Source organism: Psittacula echo (genome assembly GCF_963264785.1).
Source record: "Psittacula echo genome assembly, chromosome: 1".
Lineage (NCBI taxonomy): Eukaryota > Metazoa > Chordata > Aves > Psittaciformes > Psittacidae > Psittacula > Psittacula echo.
The window spans coordinates 125,896,959-125,914,254 of record NC_137735.1 but is presented as its reverse complement, the minus strand read 5'-3'; the positions used below and the strand labels follow the sequence as shown (position 1 = coordinate 125,914,254).

Genomic DNA, 17,296 nt, shown 5'->3' with positions numbered 1-17,296 from the left:
TGAGGTAATATTCAAACACTACAATTCTGCTGAAGTCTTAGTGACAGACTACTAAATTTGGGAAGGGAATTTGCTAAACCCCATAAAAAAAGAATGTTGAAGTGTTGTATCAGTTTTATGTAGTTACAGCTTCTTGTGCTATTGGAAGAATAAAGTTTTGTTTATGTTGATTTATTTTGTTTAGTTTAGTTCCATGACTTGTTCAACATGGAGTTGAAAAACCAGAAAAGCTGACTCTCTTTTTCCCAATTTATGTTGAATAACTAAACTTGAGTGAGTTAGATTTACTACAGAAATTAAAAAGGGCATGCTGACTGAAGAAATTTATATAATTCATAACCTTATAGGTAGCAGCGATATGCGATGCATCAATAGAACAGCCGTGTTACAACTATAAGAGTAGGTAATTCTACATTATAGATTATTAGATGTTGATGCTATTGCTTTATTCATTATAATAGCCTTGTACCTGGGTCTTTATTATCCTACCTGGCTTGACCTTCTCTCCAATCCTGTTTCTTTGTCGAAAGCTGGCCAATACTGTCTTCAAGTGCCTGGAGTCAGTTCCCCAAATGGGAATGATGGTTTGGGGGACTGTGCTAGAAGAGAGAGGTCATGAGAGGGAGGAACGTGCTCACAGACTACAGTGACAGCTTGCACTGAAGTCTCTGACATAGGTGTAGTTCTAGTGGGTTAGGTGTAAGCCCTAGGAAAATTAGGTTGGAAAAGAGTAAAGAGTGAAGAAGGGGGACCATGGCTGTACCATAGCCATCAGCTGGGAGCACATAGCCTCTAGCATTTATTCATTGAAAAATGCTTTGTAAGCAGCACCTTACCTGTAGGTTTAAATGTAGAGATATTGTTTTGTGCATTATATAAAATTGAGGATGGCCTGTCTGCAGAGATATGTTGAGAACTTCCTATTCTGACCGGAACATGAATTTAGACTGAGTCCTACCTGTAAAAATCTTGCCTGGGAACTAGAACCACTTACAGTTAAAATTTCCGCTGTCTGTTTTTTCTTCTTCAGCTAAAGCATAATGATTACATAACCGGGACATTCAGATGACATAAATTCACCAAAATTTTTAACCATGCTCAGAAGCCAAACTTAGGAAAAGTGTGTAAATAACCTCTGATCTGCTCAAATTTATGAGTTGACCATAAAATACTGATATTCTGCCTGTGTGGAGAAGGTTAATTCATTGTGGTGTCTCAGGAGTGATTGCTTAGGTTTTTTTGATTGCCTAATTACTTTCCTTATTTCTTCATTCTTTTAGGGAGCTGTAGAAAGAGTGCTTTTTTATCCTCAGTAAATACTTGTCTGGAGTGACAGCAATATACTGCCTTGGCTATCCTATTCTAAAAGCATTGATTACTTCCTGAAAGGTTTCAGTTATCTGGCAGTCACAGGTCATGTTTTCTCTGATAATAACCTTTTTGTTATTGGCATAGACTGTATCTAGCTCTGGGTTTTGTTGCCTGCCTATCTGTCAGTTCATCCACTTGTCTGATTTGCTGAAGCAACAGAGATTTGAACTGAGATTCATACATTTGTAACACACATAAAAAATTCTCAGTTGCATCAAGAAGATTATCTATATTATATTGTGGAAGTCCCTTCTCTGCTTGAATATTGGCTTCCAAATTTTTGTTTAGTGCCCATGACAATGCTGTCTGGTTTTAACCATATAGCCCATGAATCCTGAGGGAGCTAGCTGATGTCATTATGAGGCCACTTTTTGTTATCTTTGAAAGGCTATGGTGATTGGAAGAGGTATCTGAGGACTGGAGGAAAACAAATGTCACCCCCATTTTCAAGAGGTCAAGAAGGAGGGCCTAGGAAACTGCATTTTCACACACATGAAGGACAAGAAGGTGACTGGGAGCAGTCAGTGTGATTCAGCAAGGGGAAGTCGAGCTTGACCAACCTGATAACCTTCTATGATAAAATAACTGGCTCGATATATGAGGGGAGAGCAGTGGATATTTTCTACCTGGACTTCAGTGACATCTTTGACCCTGTCTCCCATAAGATCCTCATAGAGAAGCTGATGAAGTATAAGCTAGATGAACAGATAGTAAGGTGGATTGAAAACTTGCTGAATAAATGAGCTCAGATGGTGATGATTAGTGGTGTGAAGTTGAGTTGGAGGCCAGTCACTAGCAGTGTACTTCAAGGGTCAGTGCTAGGTCCAGTCCTGTTCAACATCTTCATTAATGATCTGGATGGTGGGTCAGGGTGTACCCTCAGTATATTTGCAGATGATGCAAAACTGGGAGGAGTGGGTGATACACTGGGGTGTTGTGCTGCCATCCAGAGGGACCTCAGCAAGCTGGAGGAATAGGCTACAAGAACCTCATGAAGTCTAACAAAGGGAGGTGCCAAGTTCTGCACCTAGGGAGAAACAACCCCATGCACCAGTATATGCTGGGGGCTGACTAAGTGGAAAGCAACTTTTCAGAAAGCAGATTGTGTACATGAAGTTGACCATGAGCCAGCACTCTGCCCTCACAGCAAAAAAGGTAAATAGTGTCCTGGACTGCTAGAAGGGCTGCTAGCAGGTCAAGGGAAGTTATCCTTTTCCTCTACTTGGCACTGGTGAGGCCACATCTGGAGTGCTGTGTCCAGTTCTGGGCTCTACAGTACAAGAGAGACATGGGCATTCTGGAGAAAGTCCAGTGAAGGGCTACGAGGATGATTGAGGGACTGGAGCATGTCTGCTATATGGAGAAGGTAGGAGAGCTGGGACCATTTAGCCTGGGCAACAAAAAACTTAGGGGGGATCTCATCAATATGTATAAGTACCTGAAGGAAATGTGCAAGGAAGATGGCACCAGGCTCTTTTCAGTGGTGCCCAGTAACAGAATAAGAGGCAATGGGCACAAACTGAAACACAGGAGGTTCTTTCTGAACATTAGGAAACACAGTTTTTTCAGTGGGGGTAATCAAGGAGTGGCACAGGTTGCAGAGAGATTGTGGAGTCTCCGTCCTCGGAGACATTAAAAAGTCGGCTGGACATAGTCCTGGGCAACCAGCTCTGGGTTGCCCTGCTTGAGGAGGGGTGCTGGACAAGATGACCTCAAGAGATCCCTTCCTACCTCAGCTTTCTGTGATTCTCTTATAGCACTGCACTAATACCACATTAAATGTCTTAAAGAATTTAGTTTTATATTTCCTGTAGTACTGTTTCTCAATTGGCTCTGGAATTACAGTGAGATCTCTTTATCCAACTCTTTCAGTTGTTGCCTTTTCATGGACTTTTCTGATGTCTGTAAATGGGATTTCTCCATAGTGCTTACAGTCGTTACTGATGAAAAATCCCTACATATGGCACAAATTTAGTCACCTAATCTGTTATTCCCAGGAATCTTAGTATCTTTTCTATTGGTTTGACATGGTGATAATGCTGCCCTAGTGGTTTGCCTTTGTATCTTTGCACATTAATAGTTCATACTTCCAGTACAGCACTTGCGTTGTATGCCCTTCTTTTTGGTGTATTTATTTTAACTTGGCATTTTTTTTAATCTTTCCAAAGTTGTCCAAAGCTTCTTGCCACTCTCTCTTCCTGTTTTTACCCATGTGAAGTGTTACCGTGTAAAACTTGATATACTCTCTCTGTGCCATTGCAAGATGAATGCGTAACCTTTTCAAATGGCATCTGCCAGAATTTTGCATATTCATTTAACATAGAAATATTTGACATCAGTGGTCCCTCAAAATATCTACCCTCTTAGGCAATAAAAAAAAAGTTCCAATTTTACATTGGTTCTTCCTTGTGCAAAAGCAAGGGAAGATGTACTTTCTTTCTGTTGACTGACTTCTTATATCCTGCAGTTGTCTTACTCTGCTCTCTGACTTTGAGAGCAGTGTGGCTGCAATGGGGATCAGTCACTGCAAGCCCACTGCTATCCCAAAGTGGTTCATTACTAGTGTGTTAATATTACTGGTCTCAGTTAGCAGTCAGTAATGCACTGCATAAATTTTATTCTATTTAGATCTTTGTATAATGCAGGTAAGGATTGATGCAGAATGTAAACTCCAGTGGAGGTCACATCACACACTGAAAAATTCAAATGAATTACCAAAGGGAGGAGGAAATGTTTTTATCCTCTCATTGAATTCATTGAAGTAAGAAGCTGCTTACCAGCTAGTCTAGTCTAACAGACAGATATTTCTGTATCTAAGGAAGTGAACAAACACTAGTAAGAAAAATGGACAGACTGCATCTCAAAAATGGGGCAACAGAATGAGTCAGGATGAAAGATTAAGTCTGTTTAGATCCGAGGAACATTTCTAAGGTGAGATTGGTGAAAGCTGTTGTGGTTTAACAAAGGGATGTGCAGAGATGTGAAGTTCTATGGGGGAGGGGAGGAGTGTACCTGAAAGTGCTCTGTGAGAAGTTAATCTCTTACAGATGAATTCTCAGACCAAAACTTCTGAGTTAGTTTTCAGTGATAGGGAAAATATGAAACAGAAAGTTTTTGGAGCCATGATTGCCTGCTTGTCAGTGCCAGCTCAATATGGATGAAAGTATGGATCAGTGTAAATACATTAAGCATAGATTTTGCCTATTTGGTGGTAACTTTCTTAAGCATTTGTTACAGCATTATCTGTTTTGAAAGTTATTGATAAAATTTGTTACTGATTTTAAACCTTAATTTGGCTTAAATGTGATTTAAAGGAACTATCAAGGCATTTTTTATGCAAAAGCATAGCAATACCATACGCTAGGGCATTTGTGTATCAGAAAGGTACACAGGAAATACTAATAGGAGTTGGTGTGGCTGTCATCATTCTCTTTGTCAATATAGTCGTGCCATTGGTGGAGGGAGGAGATTTAATCCGTTACTTTTCCTCTATTTCTTCCTTCACGCTGAAGAGGGCTTGTCCAGGCCATCACTGTATGTGCAGCTCCGCATGTTCTCTGAGCTCTGCATGATTTTCTGTCCTGGGTTTCTTTACTGGTGGGATATTGGATTTTCAGTCTTACTCACTGTATCAGAGATCTGACTGATCTCTATAAACTTTGTTCTGAACTGAATGACTCCTGTTGTTTGTCAGGCTCTGCTTTTAACTTCTTCCTGAAAGTCCCAGTAGTCTGTTATTGAAGTACTTGTCCCAGGTCTGTCAAAACCTTTTCTGTTCTCAGCTCTTGTTTGCCAAACTTCAGTAGTGCTGCTCAGTTTGTATCAGTTACCAACCTCTTTTTAGTATGGCACTTACATGTTGTGACTTCAGATTAAAAATAATAGAATCTTTCTAGAGTTTTTATTTTTATGTGGTTTGCAATGTTCTTCCGTTTTTGTAACACATTTTCATGTTTGGACTCTACTCTCTGAGTTAATTGAAACTATTAAACATTTCATGTACATCTGAAACTATAACTGTCAGAAATAAGGCTACTTTCTAATTATTGTCTTTCTCTTCACTAATACATATTGCTTCCAGGTGTAGAATGAAGCACCATTTTGGTCTGTTCGTGTTGTTTTCCGTGCTCACAGAAATTTTTCAGCTCTGATGGAGATTTCAGCTACTCTACTTTTCCATCCTGTTTATTTCTTTAATTCCTTTTATTTTTTCCCTGCTGATAACCGTGTTGGGTTCAGGAATAACTCTGGGCCCAATGTGTTTAAAAACCACCCTGTTTATTCAGAGACATATTACTGCCTGCCTCTGCATACCAGGATGTGGGCTGAGTGGAGCATGTTGCTAAGCCTTCCTGCACCAGGAAAGTGAAGCTTCTTAACAGCTCAGGTCTTGGTGCTTCGTTTTACTGTGGGAAATCTGGAGTGCCTGTGTAGGAAAGGATGATTTTTCTTCTGTCACAATATTGGACCCTTGCTTTTTAACTATGATTTTTCACATGTGATGGGTAACTGCAGAGCACATTGCTGGCAGCCTGTGCCCATGCTGACACAAAACAGAATGAAGGTGTAAATTCACTGGGAAGTTTCTCCAGGATATCTGAATGCACCCAGAAGTTCAGCTTTGACTTTCATGTTTTGGTCCCTGGTCCATCAGGGTGTTTCTGGGAGCCTCTTGTAAGAGTGAATGTGGATTCTGTGAGAAGACATAGTTGAAATGGTTACATCCTCAGGCATGAGTGGGGAGGAGAGAGTGTGGGCATGCAAGAGAACAGAATGTGTTTCTCTACAGTTAGGGATGATGGAGTTTTTATGATATGCCACAGAAGGTTATTGATTCTTGGTATATTAAATAAACTGATTAATAGATTACTCTTTTTACTATTAACATAGTAAAAATTTATCCTGATGTAATATTATGTAAATTATTTGCATACGAACATAATGTGTTAGTGCTTATGTTAAACAGTAAGACCTAAAAAACAATGACTCAGAAGCTATTCGGGACAGTACATTTGCATTTCTTCATCTTACTCTGGAGGAGAGAAGATAAATGCATGCAGTCCCGACAAAAACTTTGCCTTCCGATGTGATGTATATTATTAGCTATATTATACTTTTATCTCCAGATGGAGTATTGGGATACATATTTTTGAGATACTGGTAGTGCGAAATAGCTGCCTGTATTCCCAAAATTAATGTTTCTACTTTCAGTACTAAACTGTGCCCATCACCTGTGAATATGATCTCACTTTAAAGCAAACATAAAAGAGGTAAATCTGGGCATATAGAGTTTGTAATAATGGGAACATTCATGTCTTTATTACTGTAATGTAAATCAGTTTTATGCATGCTGGATGAAAAGATTTATTTTGCCTCATTTTTAGAACTCTCAAGTAATACAGATTTCTGGAGTTTTCTGTGTACCTGCATCTCAGTTTTGCAGTGAAGGGAAGGAATACAGCAGTGGCACTCGATCATTTTCTTTGCGGCAGTATTCATACTGGAAGTACTCAGTAATCAGTGGCATGTTGTTTTCAGCTGTAGAATCCTCATGCTCTATTAACTGTGGTGGTAGGAAAATGGCTGTTGGCAATTTTCCATCATGTCAATGCTCTTAGTATTTGCGTTAGAAACAGTATTTATGAAGGCAACAAAAGTCTTTATTGTTTTTTGCTCTCTCTAGATCTTTCAGTGTTGAGAGTTGGAATATATTTTTTCTGTTCATCTGTTGTGTATATACTGTAAGGGATGTAACACTGCAAGTTACAGTACTAGCCTTGTAACTTGGAATAACAAAACCTGAGCTGATTTCAGTCAGTGTCTCAGTTTGTTCTGTGTAATCTGTGTTCTAATGTATGTCTAAGAGTTTAGAATACCCATATTAGGCTGAAAGCTTAGAAAAAGGTTTATATCTATAAGAAAACATTGTCAAAGATTTTTTTCCTCCTTGTTTGTTGCTGTGTAGCATTTAATAATGATCTGTCCAGGTATTATTTAGAAGAAAGGCATTGTTCATGTAGAGATCAATACAACCAAGATGGTACATAATTAACCCTCAATGGACAATTGCATTAATTTTTCATCTTAACATTAATTTATTTGATATACTTTGAAATAACAAAGCAATGATCTATAGATTTGGATTATGAAAATTGAAAGCAATTTCCTAATATGCATGTCAAATAATATCAACCGGATTCTATTTTATTTTCTTAAATAGTAAACACCCATCATCCAGTGTCAAGGCTCAGTTGCTTGGAAAAATAGCAAAGTTTTTCTTTCCACATTACTGCCCCTTTACCCTCCACAGCTTTCTCTCCCACATTTTTTTTCCCCCTCTTGGATCCTTTAGTATTCACATTGCATTAAGCATCTACTATTTGTATCAAACACTCTGGAAATTCATCCATTGTTTATGTCAGTTAATGTTAAGTAATACATTGTACAGCAATAAGAAGCAACAAAAACCCCAGCAATAAACTGCTGTGTGTCAGTGATTTCTCCTCAGGGTCTGCAACAAGCCATTTGATTTGACTGAAATAATGGCAAACACTTTTAGACCTTTGCATTAACTCTGCAGGCTAATGTCCATGTGGGTTGGTAAGTGTCATGTTTACGGAAGGGTATTGGTGGTGTATTCCCAGAGATAAAAAGTGATGGGTGCCAGAGTAAGCATTTAGGTAAACAGAAGTGTTAGTCAAAGATTTCCTGTGGGGCTGTCATGCTGGTTGTTTGCAACTTTTGTGTGTTTCAATACTTTGCACGTAGTGAAAGAAGAAGGAATACAATTGAGTTGTAGTTCAAATAAAAGTAATAGCTAAAAGACAGCTAATTTAGGGTACCTAGCTCCTCACTGCCAGAAATGAGAGACTGAAATGGTTTAGTTTTCAGGAAACATGCACTTAGTGTTTTCTGAAAATCTGGTGTCTCGCAGTGTCTCAAGTTGAACATTCACATCTATCAGTTATGTTTCTCTCTGTTGTTGCAGTCAGTTGGAGACCTTCCTGGTGGCTGCAGAAGGCTTTCACCAAGGCCTGAGATGTTTGGTATTTTTGTGTGTGTTGTGTTCCATCCCTCCCCCAAATAACTTTTTAAGGGGGTGAAAGTATATACATGGAAAACTTCGTTTTCTAGCACAAGCTTCTCTGTTGTATACTAAGCAAAGAGTGCAGAAAAGAAAGTTTTTCAGTAGCCATTGTAGATATTTCTTATAAGTTCTCTATTCAGTGGTTGTATATCAGTAGAAATTTTGGGTATTTCTTACAATAACTGCTGTTTGACTTAATGGTTTTTAACCAGAGCTGTCACTTTTTATAGTTGGCTTGTTGAAATCTGCGTAAATCTTTAAATAGTGTTGTGTTACAGGAAAGCATCTACTTACTTGTAGTGAAAGAAATGGCTTTGATTAATGAATCTGTGTGGCAGAAATATAAAACCTTTTAGTAAATTCTTTTTTTTTGTACAACAGCATTCATTTGGGAAATCGCACAAGACCTTTAGAGAGATTTAGTAAAGCTATTGATTGCATTATGCAGCATTAGGAAAGGGCAAAACCTTTTTTTTCTTTCATTTGTCAGGAATAAACTAAACTGATATTTCTTCATACTTTCTCTTAATTTGTAGAAATTATTGTCCGAAAAGTAACATACTTGGTAGCAAGAAATCTGCACCTGAAATCTTGAAGAAAGCCTCTCTGAAGAAATGAATTAAAATAACGTTGTTGAGAGGCACATAAGTAAATTCAAACAATTTTATAGTGTCATTTTGGTAATAAACCCAGAAATTATAAGAGAAAAACACGGAGTTCAAGGAGTGAACAGTTTATCTCTGTGTGCCTCCTGGTTTTATTAAGGAAAATATATGTGTAAAGATGCTTGACAGAAAATTCTTGTTTCTCACTGTATGTTCTTTTATCAGATGCAGTGTTTCAGGGCACTCAGATTTATTTGGGAGATTTATCATGTATGACACACAAAATTTGCAGCAATTGTTCACACAGTTAGTTGTTAATTTTTAACTTTTCCCTAGTAGGTGCTTTTTATCTTCCACCTTGAGTATCAGAAATTTAATACTGATGTATGTTCTGCAGGATCTAGCCCTTGGTCACATTTCAACCAGCAGTTAAAACAAATAAAATTGCAGTATATAATATTAGTAAATATGTTCATATGTGTAGAAGTTTGTGTTTATGCACACACTCATATTTATATGTATAGTAATGGTGTGTATCTGTCACACCAGTATCCCCATCAGACATCAGCCTGAAGTGGTTAAGCGTAGTGGAATCGCAGTGATGGAAAGAAGTGCTTTGATGTCTGTAGAAGAGTATGATGATAAAGGAGGGGGAAGGATCCGAAATTCAGAGTACCCTGCATTAGAGAATTAAATCTTGTTTTACATTTAATCCTATTCGGTTTTAACTCTGCTGTCATCTAAGGCAAGAATGATGTTCCCAGTTGTGTGGATTGGAGGATTTAATGGGTTTTAAGGATGCCTAGAAAATACTGTAACTGAGTAGTGGAAAATTAAAAACAGTATCATTTGTTCAAATTGCGCAGATATAAGTGTAACTAACTAACTTAAAAGAGCATCAAATGATGATGTGCTTTGTGACCAACTTAAGTGTTAAATTGCTAATTTCTGTTTTGCACTATGATGATACTTGCTAATAATGTCAGTTATATTTTGATATAAGCTTACACAGTTATGATGTCTTAATTAAGTGTTTGGAAATGAAGCTCTTGAGCTGTGTATGTTTTTTGTAACTTGAAATGTTTTTTGTGAGATTCATGCAGAGATAGATTTAAAAACGTCCAAATACTATCCTTGTATTTGAATAATTGTGCTGGTATAAAATGTTAGTGTGAAGTTCCAACATGTTTTTGTCCTGGTGGCTTTTCTGGTGATTTATTTTAGCTGTATAGTTTTTATTTCTTGGCCATGAATTTAGTCTCTGTGAAGGCCAAGAGGTAGAAATCCTCTATTATTCTGGCACTACACAGGACTCTCTGCACTGCTGTATCAGGAAATCTCAAGTAACAGTTTTATGATGTATGAGGATATTATTCTCTGCAAGCAATAACACGCATTTCTATTTCCCCAGCAATATACACATAATCAAACATTCACAAGTGCTTTACAAAGAATTTAATTAAATAGTGTGCAGAGTAACTGGATTCAGCATGCACACAAGCTGTTGTATATTCAGCAGTTCACATTTTGCAGTTAGTGCTGAACACTTTTGAGCAGTAATATGTGTGAATGATATGTCTATCAAAACGTGCATCATCACCCCTCCTTTTATACCTTGCTCCTTAAAAATTACACTAAAGCCTTAACAGGTGTCACCTCCAGGAGCAAAACGTACCTTCCTCAGTAGTCTAATGGTGTGAAAAACTGAGAGAAATACAAATTCTCATGTTGAGACTTGAACATCAAAAATGTTCAATGCTCCTCTGAAATCAAATGTTTATGGCTCCCCAGAGAAAGATATAGATTATTGTGTCTGTTACCACAAAACCAGGCATGTTTGGAATTTTATTTAAAGGTAGTAGAAATTTGTGGAGCAATCAAGACCAACCACTGAAGAATTTAAATTCTAAATGAAAAGTGAACACCAAGACTTGGACATTTGGAGTGTAGACATGGGCAACGAGAAGCAAAAGATTTCTCATTTTGCGATTGTGAGTATGTTTAGAGTCCATTCTGTCAGTCACCGGAGATTAAGTCTCTTCTTTGGCACTGAAGTGCAGTGCACCAGACCCTGCACTAGAAAAAGGTAGGAGTGTGTGCATATATTTTAGTACACCTCCAAATTCATTCAGCATGTCACTTGCAAGGATTAGCATTCAGGAAACCAACAGGGTTATCTATTACATTTTGTTTTGTCTGTTCGGAAAAGCCCTTTAAGCATTAGCTGATACATGAGAGGAATTTCCAGGCTTGCAAATTAACGGAGTTGTATTGGATGAAAGTGATTTAGAATATCCCACTGTGGCTGTCTACCTGCAAGGCAGTTATCTGTCCATCAGATTGGCAGGTTTTATTGATATGTCAGTGCTATAAAGTCTAAACCAACAGGCCAATACCAATGATACTAATAGTGACAGTCTATAATAAGCTTGTAAAGGTTTTTAGTGTGAGACCTCACCCTAGTTTCCCAGTTCCACAGAGTTATTCCAGTTTGTTACTGGCTGACACAAAATCTGTCCGTTATGACTGGTTAGAAAGACCAGAAACTACAAACGAACCCAAAGGACAGAAAGGAAAAAAAAGCATTGGGAACTGCTTTTACTTTCATGCTGGTTCTATTTCAGTGTCACTTTACTTATTTGAGAGGAATTGCTGAAAACTTAATCATTGTAAAGAAGAACAGAGATTCTCTGTATTCTTTTGAAGATGCCTTTTGGATGAAAGTGTAATCACTGTAGGAGAAGTTATGGCTTTTTTTACAGTGTTGAAAATAGGAGAGATCCCTGTTTAATGTAAATGAAGATTTCCCATTAACTTCAGTGATGTCTCCCAGTAGCCTTTGTGTCCTTTTTTCCATCCTTATCCCTTCTTTGTATAGCGGACAGGAGTTTTTATTTTTGTATGTCATTTATAACAAATTGTAGCTATTTTAAAAAATTGGTATATTTCCAGCTTCAGCTGGAGAAGAAAAGGAAAGCGTGTAATTTTGAATTTACTTGCATGTTTAATCTTGAACACTATGTTTTGGATTTTTGCTTTATTTCTTTAATTAGGTTCTTGTTCTGGTGTCTGCCTTGATATAAAATATTTATTCTTTACCATTTGTAGTATGTCTCTGCAATGTGGATATTTTCAATTTCCTTGTGTTTGAAAGTAGCTGCTATCCTCTCTCTGTGCTTCCACTAGAAGGCTGGTATTTTTATGGTTCTTGCAGCAGGCCCTTTTTAGGAGTGCTGGAATATGTCCAGGTTTTCCATTCCTGATACTCCAGTGGCAACTTCCTATGAATCCTGAAGTAGAGCTCCAGCTGTCAGGTTGTTCTCCAAGCCAATTGCACCACTCAATGTCAGCAAGCCCAAAAAGACAAACTTAGTGCTGTGATATAGAGTATTATTTAGAATATGCAGGTCAGAGTTTTATTTCTTCAAGTTAGGAAGTCAACCCAGACACCTTTTATCCCACTCAGTGAAGTACCACCTAGATATAACTTGTGTTAACTGTGAATTAACTAGCTTTGGAAGCAGAGGTAGTACAGCCAAATGAGGGGAGTGTGGCAGCCAGGCTAATTAATTACAAAGCCAGGCTAATTAGTTTGACTGGAGGGAGCACTGTGCTGATGTGACAGCATAGCTTCCAAAATTCTGGCTAATTTGTGCACAGGTTGCACTGGGCTTCTTGTAGACATACATTTTGTTTCTGGGCTCTTTCAGATATTTTTGCCATGAAGCAGCCTTGTGTATTGGTTTATTCCCTATGTCAATTTACTGTAATTTTAGATTTATTTCCAGACTTAGAGTCATTTTTAGTTCTCTCTCACTTTTCTGAAGTAAGATTTTTCTAACACATGGATAGACATTGTAATATGGTGTTGTCCAGTCTCATGCCACTGAAAGACATTCCCCACCATTTTGTGTTTGCGGTTTTGGGATTTTTTTTTGTGTTTTTTTTTTTTTTTTTTTTTCGGTTCGTTATGTTTATTTTTTTTTTTTACCTGATGACAATTCTAAACAGTTCACCATCTTTCTGGTTGTTAAGAAACAGTATTTCTTCAGCGTTCCCTTAATTTCAGTCCTTACATGCAGTTTGATGTGTAAGATGTTCATAAAGGAGTCACCTTAATGAAAGGATAAAGAATGCTTGTAGTAAGTCTGTATTACTACAGATGTGATATAGTAAAGATGAGGAGCAGTATCAAACCCAGAAGTAAATTAACAAGGTATTGTAAATAAGCTGGATTCTGTATGGAAAACTTCAATTAGAAAGTCTGTGTTACAGCAGTAACAGGGTAAATGTGTGAACAGATAGTAGCATAAGATAAAAAGTGAATATTTTATTAATATTTCCTAAATAATATTACTAGAGGGCTGAAATCAAGTTTAGGTTTTTTACGTGTATGTTATTTAAAATGCTTTTAGTGATCATTTATGGCCTTACTTACAATACTTCCTCAGCATAGTAGTTCCCTCAATGATTTAACATATATTTTTTCTATTTGTAGATCTGTTAGCTGTGCCTAAGCATCCATATGCTGCTATGGAGAACTGGGGACTGAGTGTTTTTGTGGAGCAGAGGATACTGCTAGATCCAAGCATTTCTTCTATATCATACCTACTGGACGTCACCATGGTCATTGTACATGAGCTGTGTCATCAGGTATTAAATTGGATATTTGATATTAATATGAGAAACCATGCATTCCTTTTCAAAACTGAAAATTAATTTTTGGTGTTCACATGGACAGTTGCAACTTTTATTGTAACTGGAGTCCAAATAATATGGAGATCCATAAGACATATCACTACAGAGAGGAAACTGGGAACTCAAAATGGGGATAGAAGAGAAAATTAGTAGCAATGAACAACTTCCCTATTTTCTGTATGATTATATTCTGTATGGTGGGGTGAGTTTGTGGTATTAGTGTGTAGACTGAACATGCTGATAACTGCAGAAAATGATTTATTGCAGAATTATAGCAGATGCATGTTGAGTTTCATGTTCATGTCAGAAAAGGTTTTGACAGAAATCAGTTTGGTATTCATCTTCTTTCATCACATATGCACATACTTCCATGTTCTTTTTCTCTTTCTTTTTTTTTTTCTCAATTTGATCTTGACCCTCTGTTCACTAATGATGGATAATCGAGTCTTTGTGTATACAGAAACTTTTGTATCAATAAGAAAACTGTGTAATAAACATATATTACAATTTATTTTACATTTCTTCCATCTTCTTATCTCAAACTAAATACATTACAAGTGTTTATTAGTATTGAGTTAAATGCAAATGTTATTGAAGAAATTTGCTACAGGGACAGGAAACCCTTTGTTGCACTCATAAGAGGCATAATCATAGCCTTCAGGTTAAAATGAATGAAATCCTACTGTGTAATCAGCATGGCTTACATCTGTGACTTTACAGAGTATTCTTTAAAAGGCAATGCAAATTCTTAACACTTTCTGCAAATAAAAAGTACCATATAAAAGGGAGCCTTTGTAATGGAGTTCTGGTAGATGAACCTGGAAATAATAATGTTTTGTTCATATTCATGTTTCACATAAAATCTGTTGATGAATATGAAGTCCTCAACTACAACATGAAATTTTTATTGAAGGTTATTGCTGGTTTGTTCTCAGTAGGATCATCTGATTTTGTTATGTGCTCTTTATTGTGCAGTACAATAGAGTAGCACACTGTTCAGCTAGAAAAATTATAGTGCCTTAGGAATGAGGTGTGGAAAATACATATTAGGTCATCAAGTCTCAGCTCCTGTTGGTATTGGATTCTTCTGTGAGGTGTATTTTGTAGTGCCGGGTTCATTGCTCCTGATTACAGGGTTATGCAGCTTCTCTTAAAACCTTTTGATTAAATCTGATGATCAGTAACTTTTTTCAGCTTAAGTCTTCCTTTTTTGTGAAGTCATTTCATTATTTCCAGTTATTCTTTGCACTGCTTTAATAATTTACTCTCTTTCCAAAGTAATTTATGTGGGCAATTTTTGCATCAGTAACTTACCAAGTTCATTTATTTGATCCTCATTGCAACCAACACCTACTTAAATTGTTCTGGGAATATCAGAGGATCATAAAATGGGTAAAAAATATATTTGAATTTATTTTAGGGTAGCAATGTGGTCACAGAGTGCTTTTAAGTGACCTTAAAATTGCAAGTGAGAATGTTTACTTAGTGTCCATGTTGATATTACTTCTAGTGCTGTTTGCCTAGTTGAAAGTATCTTCCTCCATTCATATTGCTGCTGTTTCTGTTTTGATACCAGGTAAATATTAAGAATTGGGATTGTTACCTTTAGGTATGACTGTTTAAAATCAGAATTCCAAAACCTGCTGAGTATTAATGCCTGACACAGTGTTCAGGACAGATAGAAAATGAGAGACAGCTTTGCAGAAGTACAAAGAAATTCTGTGGTTGTCAAAATACAGTTAAAAAGCATGTAAGAAAGAATTTTATGCCCGATTTCTTCACAGGTGACTTTGTCATGCTTGACCAGATATTTGTTTTAGGTACATGTTTTAGGAGGGACACATTAAAGTTACATGAGTAACTTTAGTTTAGTAATTCTGTAGGTTGCTAGTGCTTGATCTTTCATCTTGAGTTTTTTTTTAGAACATTTTATGTATTTAATTAAAAAAATAATAATCAGAAGGAGGAGTGTTTTGGCATAAAAGCTTCTCCTCCAAGCCCTAACACACAAGCGAGATATTGATCAAAACGCACGTATTTCTAGCAGCTTGATACCTTGATACAGCTGCCATAATTTATTAAAATAATTCAATGAAGGTAGTAATCAGTTTTACTTGCATATCATGGATCAGTCCCACCTACAGCCTTTGAAAAGAGCCATTTGAATTTATGCACCATGATTTTTTGTGATCGTTTTCCTACCTGAGAACAAAACTTGGTGTGACAGATTGAGTTAAAGAGGCATGAAAGCAGAAGGAAAATTAAAATTTTCTAAATCTGTGTTTTTTTAATAACCTGTAGAGAAAGCATACAGGAAGGAGTGTCCTTTCAGTGTGTCTGTAAAAGAAGTGCCTTCTGCAAGTCAAGCTAAGCATAATACCTGAGGGAGATGCAAAATTTATCTAATTGACACATTTACATTCATTTTTGTTTTCTAAAATAAAAGAAGTAATGATCTTCATTCCAGGCAAATAGTGTCTATAGCCAACTATACCAATAAATAAATAAACAATTACTTAAATAAATGAAGTCTGTTTTACTCAATGTTTTCCTTTCAGATATATAACATCTAGAAAGATAATAGCACCTTTCTACTAGAAATTTTGGTTTCATTAATTGCAGTGTCTGGGACTGCTCTGTGTGACATTCATAACTAACTTTGATATTGTTCAAGACTAGTTAAGCAAATTCCCTACATGTTCGTATTGGTATCACATGCTGGTTTAATGCCTGTAAAACACTTCTTCCTTTTGGTGAATAATTAAATTAATACTTTTAATTGTATCATTAATAAATATACCCAGAAAACTCATAGAAGACTATAAGAAATTCTCTTTTGTGACATGGTAATTAAAGTTATTAATTCTTCTGAGTTACTGGAGGATGTATTATGAACTTCACAACCTTATTTTTTTTAATCTCTCTCTGAATACTCACAGCATACCATGACTATTGCTGGTCTCATATTTGTTCAGCAGTCCTCTTGTAATTCAAGAAATAAACTCTGTGCTACGGCGTTTAGTCTGTCACTAGAAATCATTTAATCAACCTGTTATTGTATAAATATAACTTTAATAGTTCTCTGGTGATATGGTACTCTAACATTTCAAATTGTGTCCATTATCTGTATGATAGGCATTTCTAGTCTTTCTTTTTCTATCTGTATTGGTCCTTGTCCTGGGTTCAGCAGCAGCAGTCAGTTTTTCTCCTTCTTAGTAGCTGGTGCAGTGCTGTGGTTTTGACTTTCGGCCTGGGAATAATACTGATGAAGCCGATGTTTTCAGTTACTGGTCAGAATGTTTACCCTGACCAAGGACTTTGTGAGCCTCGTGCTCTGCCAGGGAGGAGGAGAAGCTGGGAGAAGCAGGGACAGGACACCTGACCCAAACTAGCCAAAGAGGTATTCCATACCACAGCACGTCATGCCGGGGGATGTAACTGGGAGCTACCCGGAAGGGCATGTTGTCTTTTCTGTCGGGCTCTTTTCCGGCGGGCGGTATCGTATTCTCTTCCCTTGTTATTTCCCTTATCATTA

At 37.0% G+C, this 17,296-nt stretch overlaps 1 protein-coding gene across 1 annotated transcript in view; it reads left to right on the top strand.

Moving 5' to 3' along the window:
- The window catches only part of TRHDE (thyrotropin releasing hormone degrading enzyme), a gene marked incomplete at its 5' end in the record, with an annotated part of 213,568 nt that overhangs the window by 69,850 nt on the left and 126,422 nt on the right, over positions 1-17,296 (top strand). The window contains one exon of the mRNA XM_080635365.1: positions 13,562-13,716. Within this exon, the coding sequence (XP_080491491.1) occupies positions 13,562-13,716 (155 nt within the window). The remainder of the gene's footprint in view (positions 1-13,561; positions 13,717-17,296) is intronic.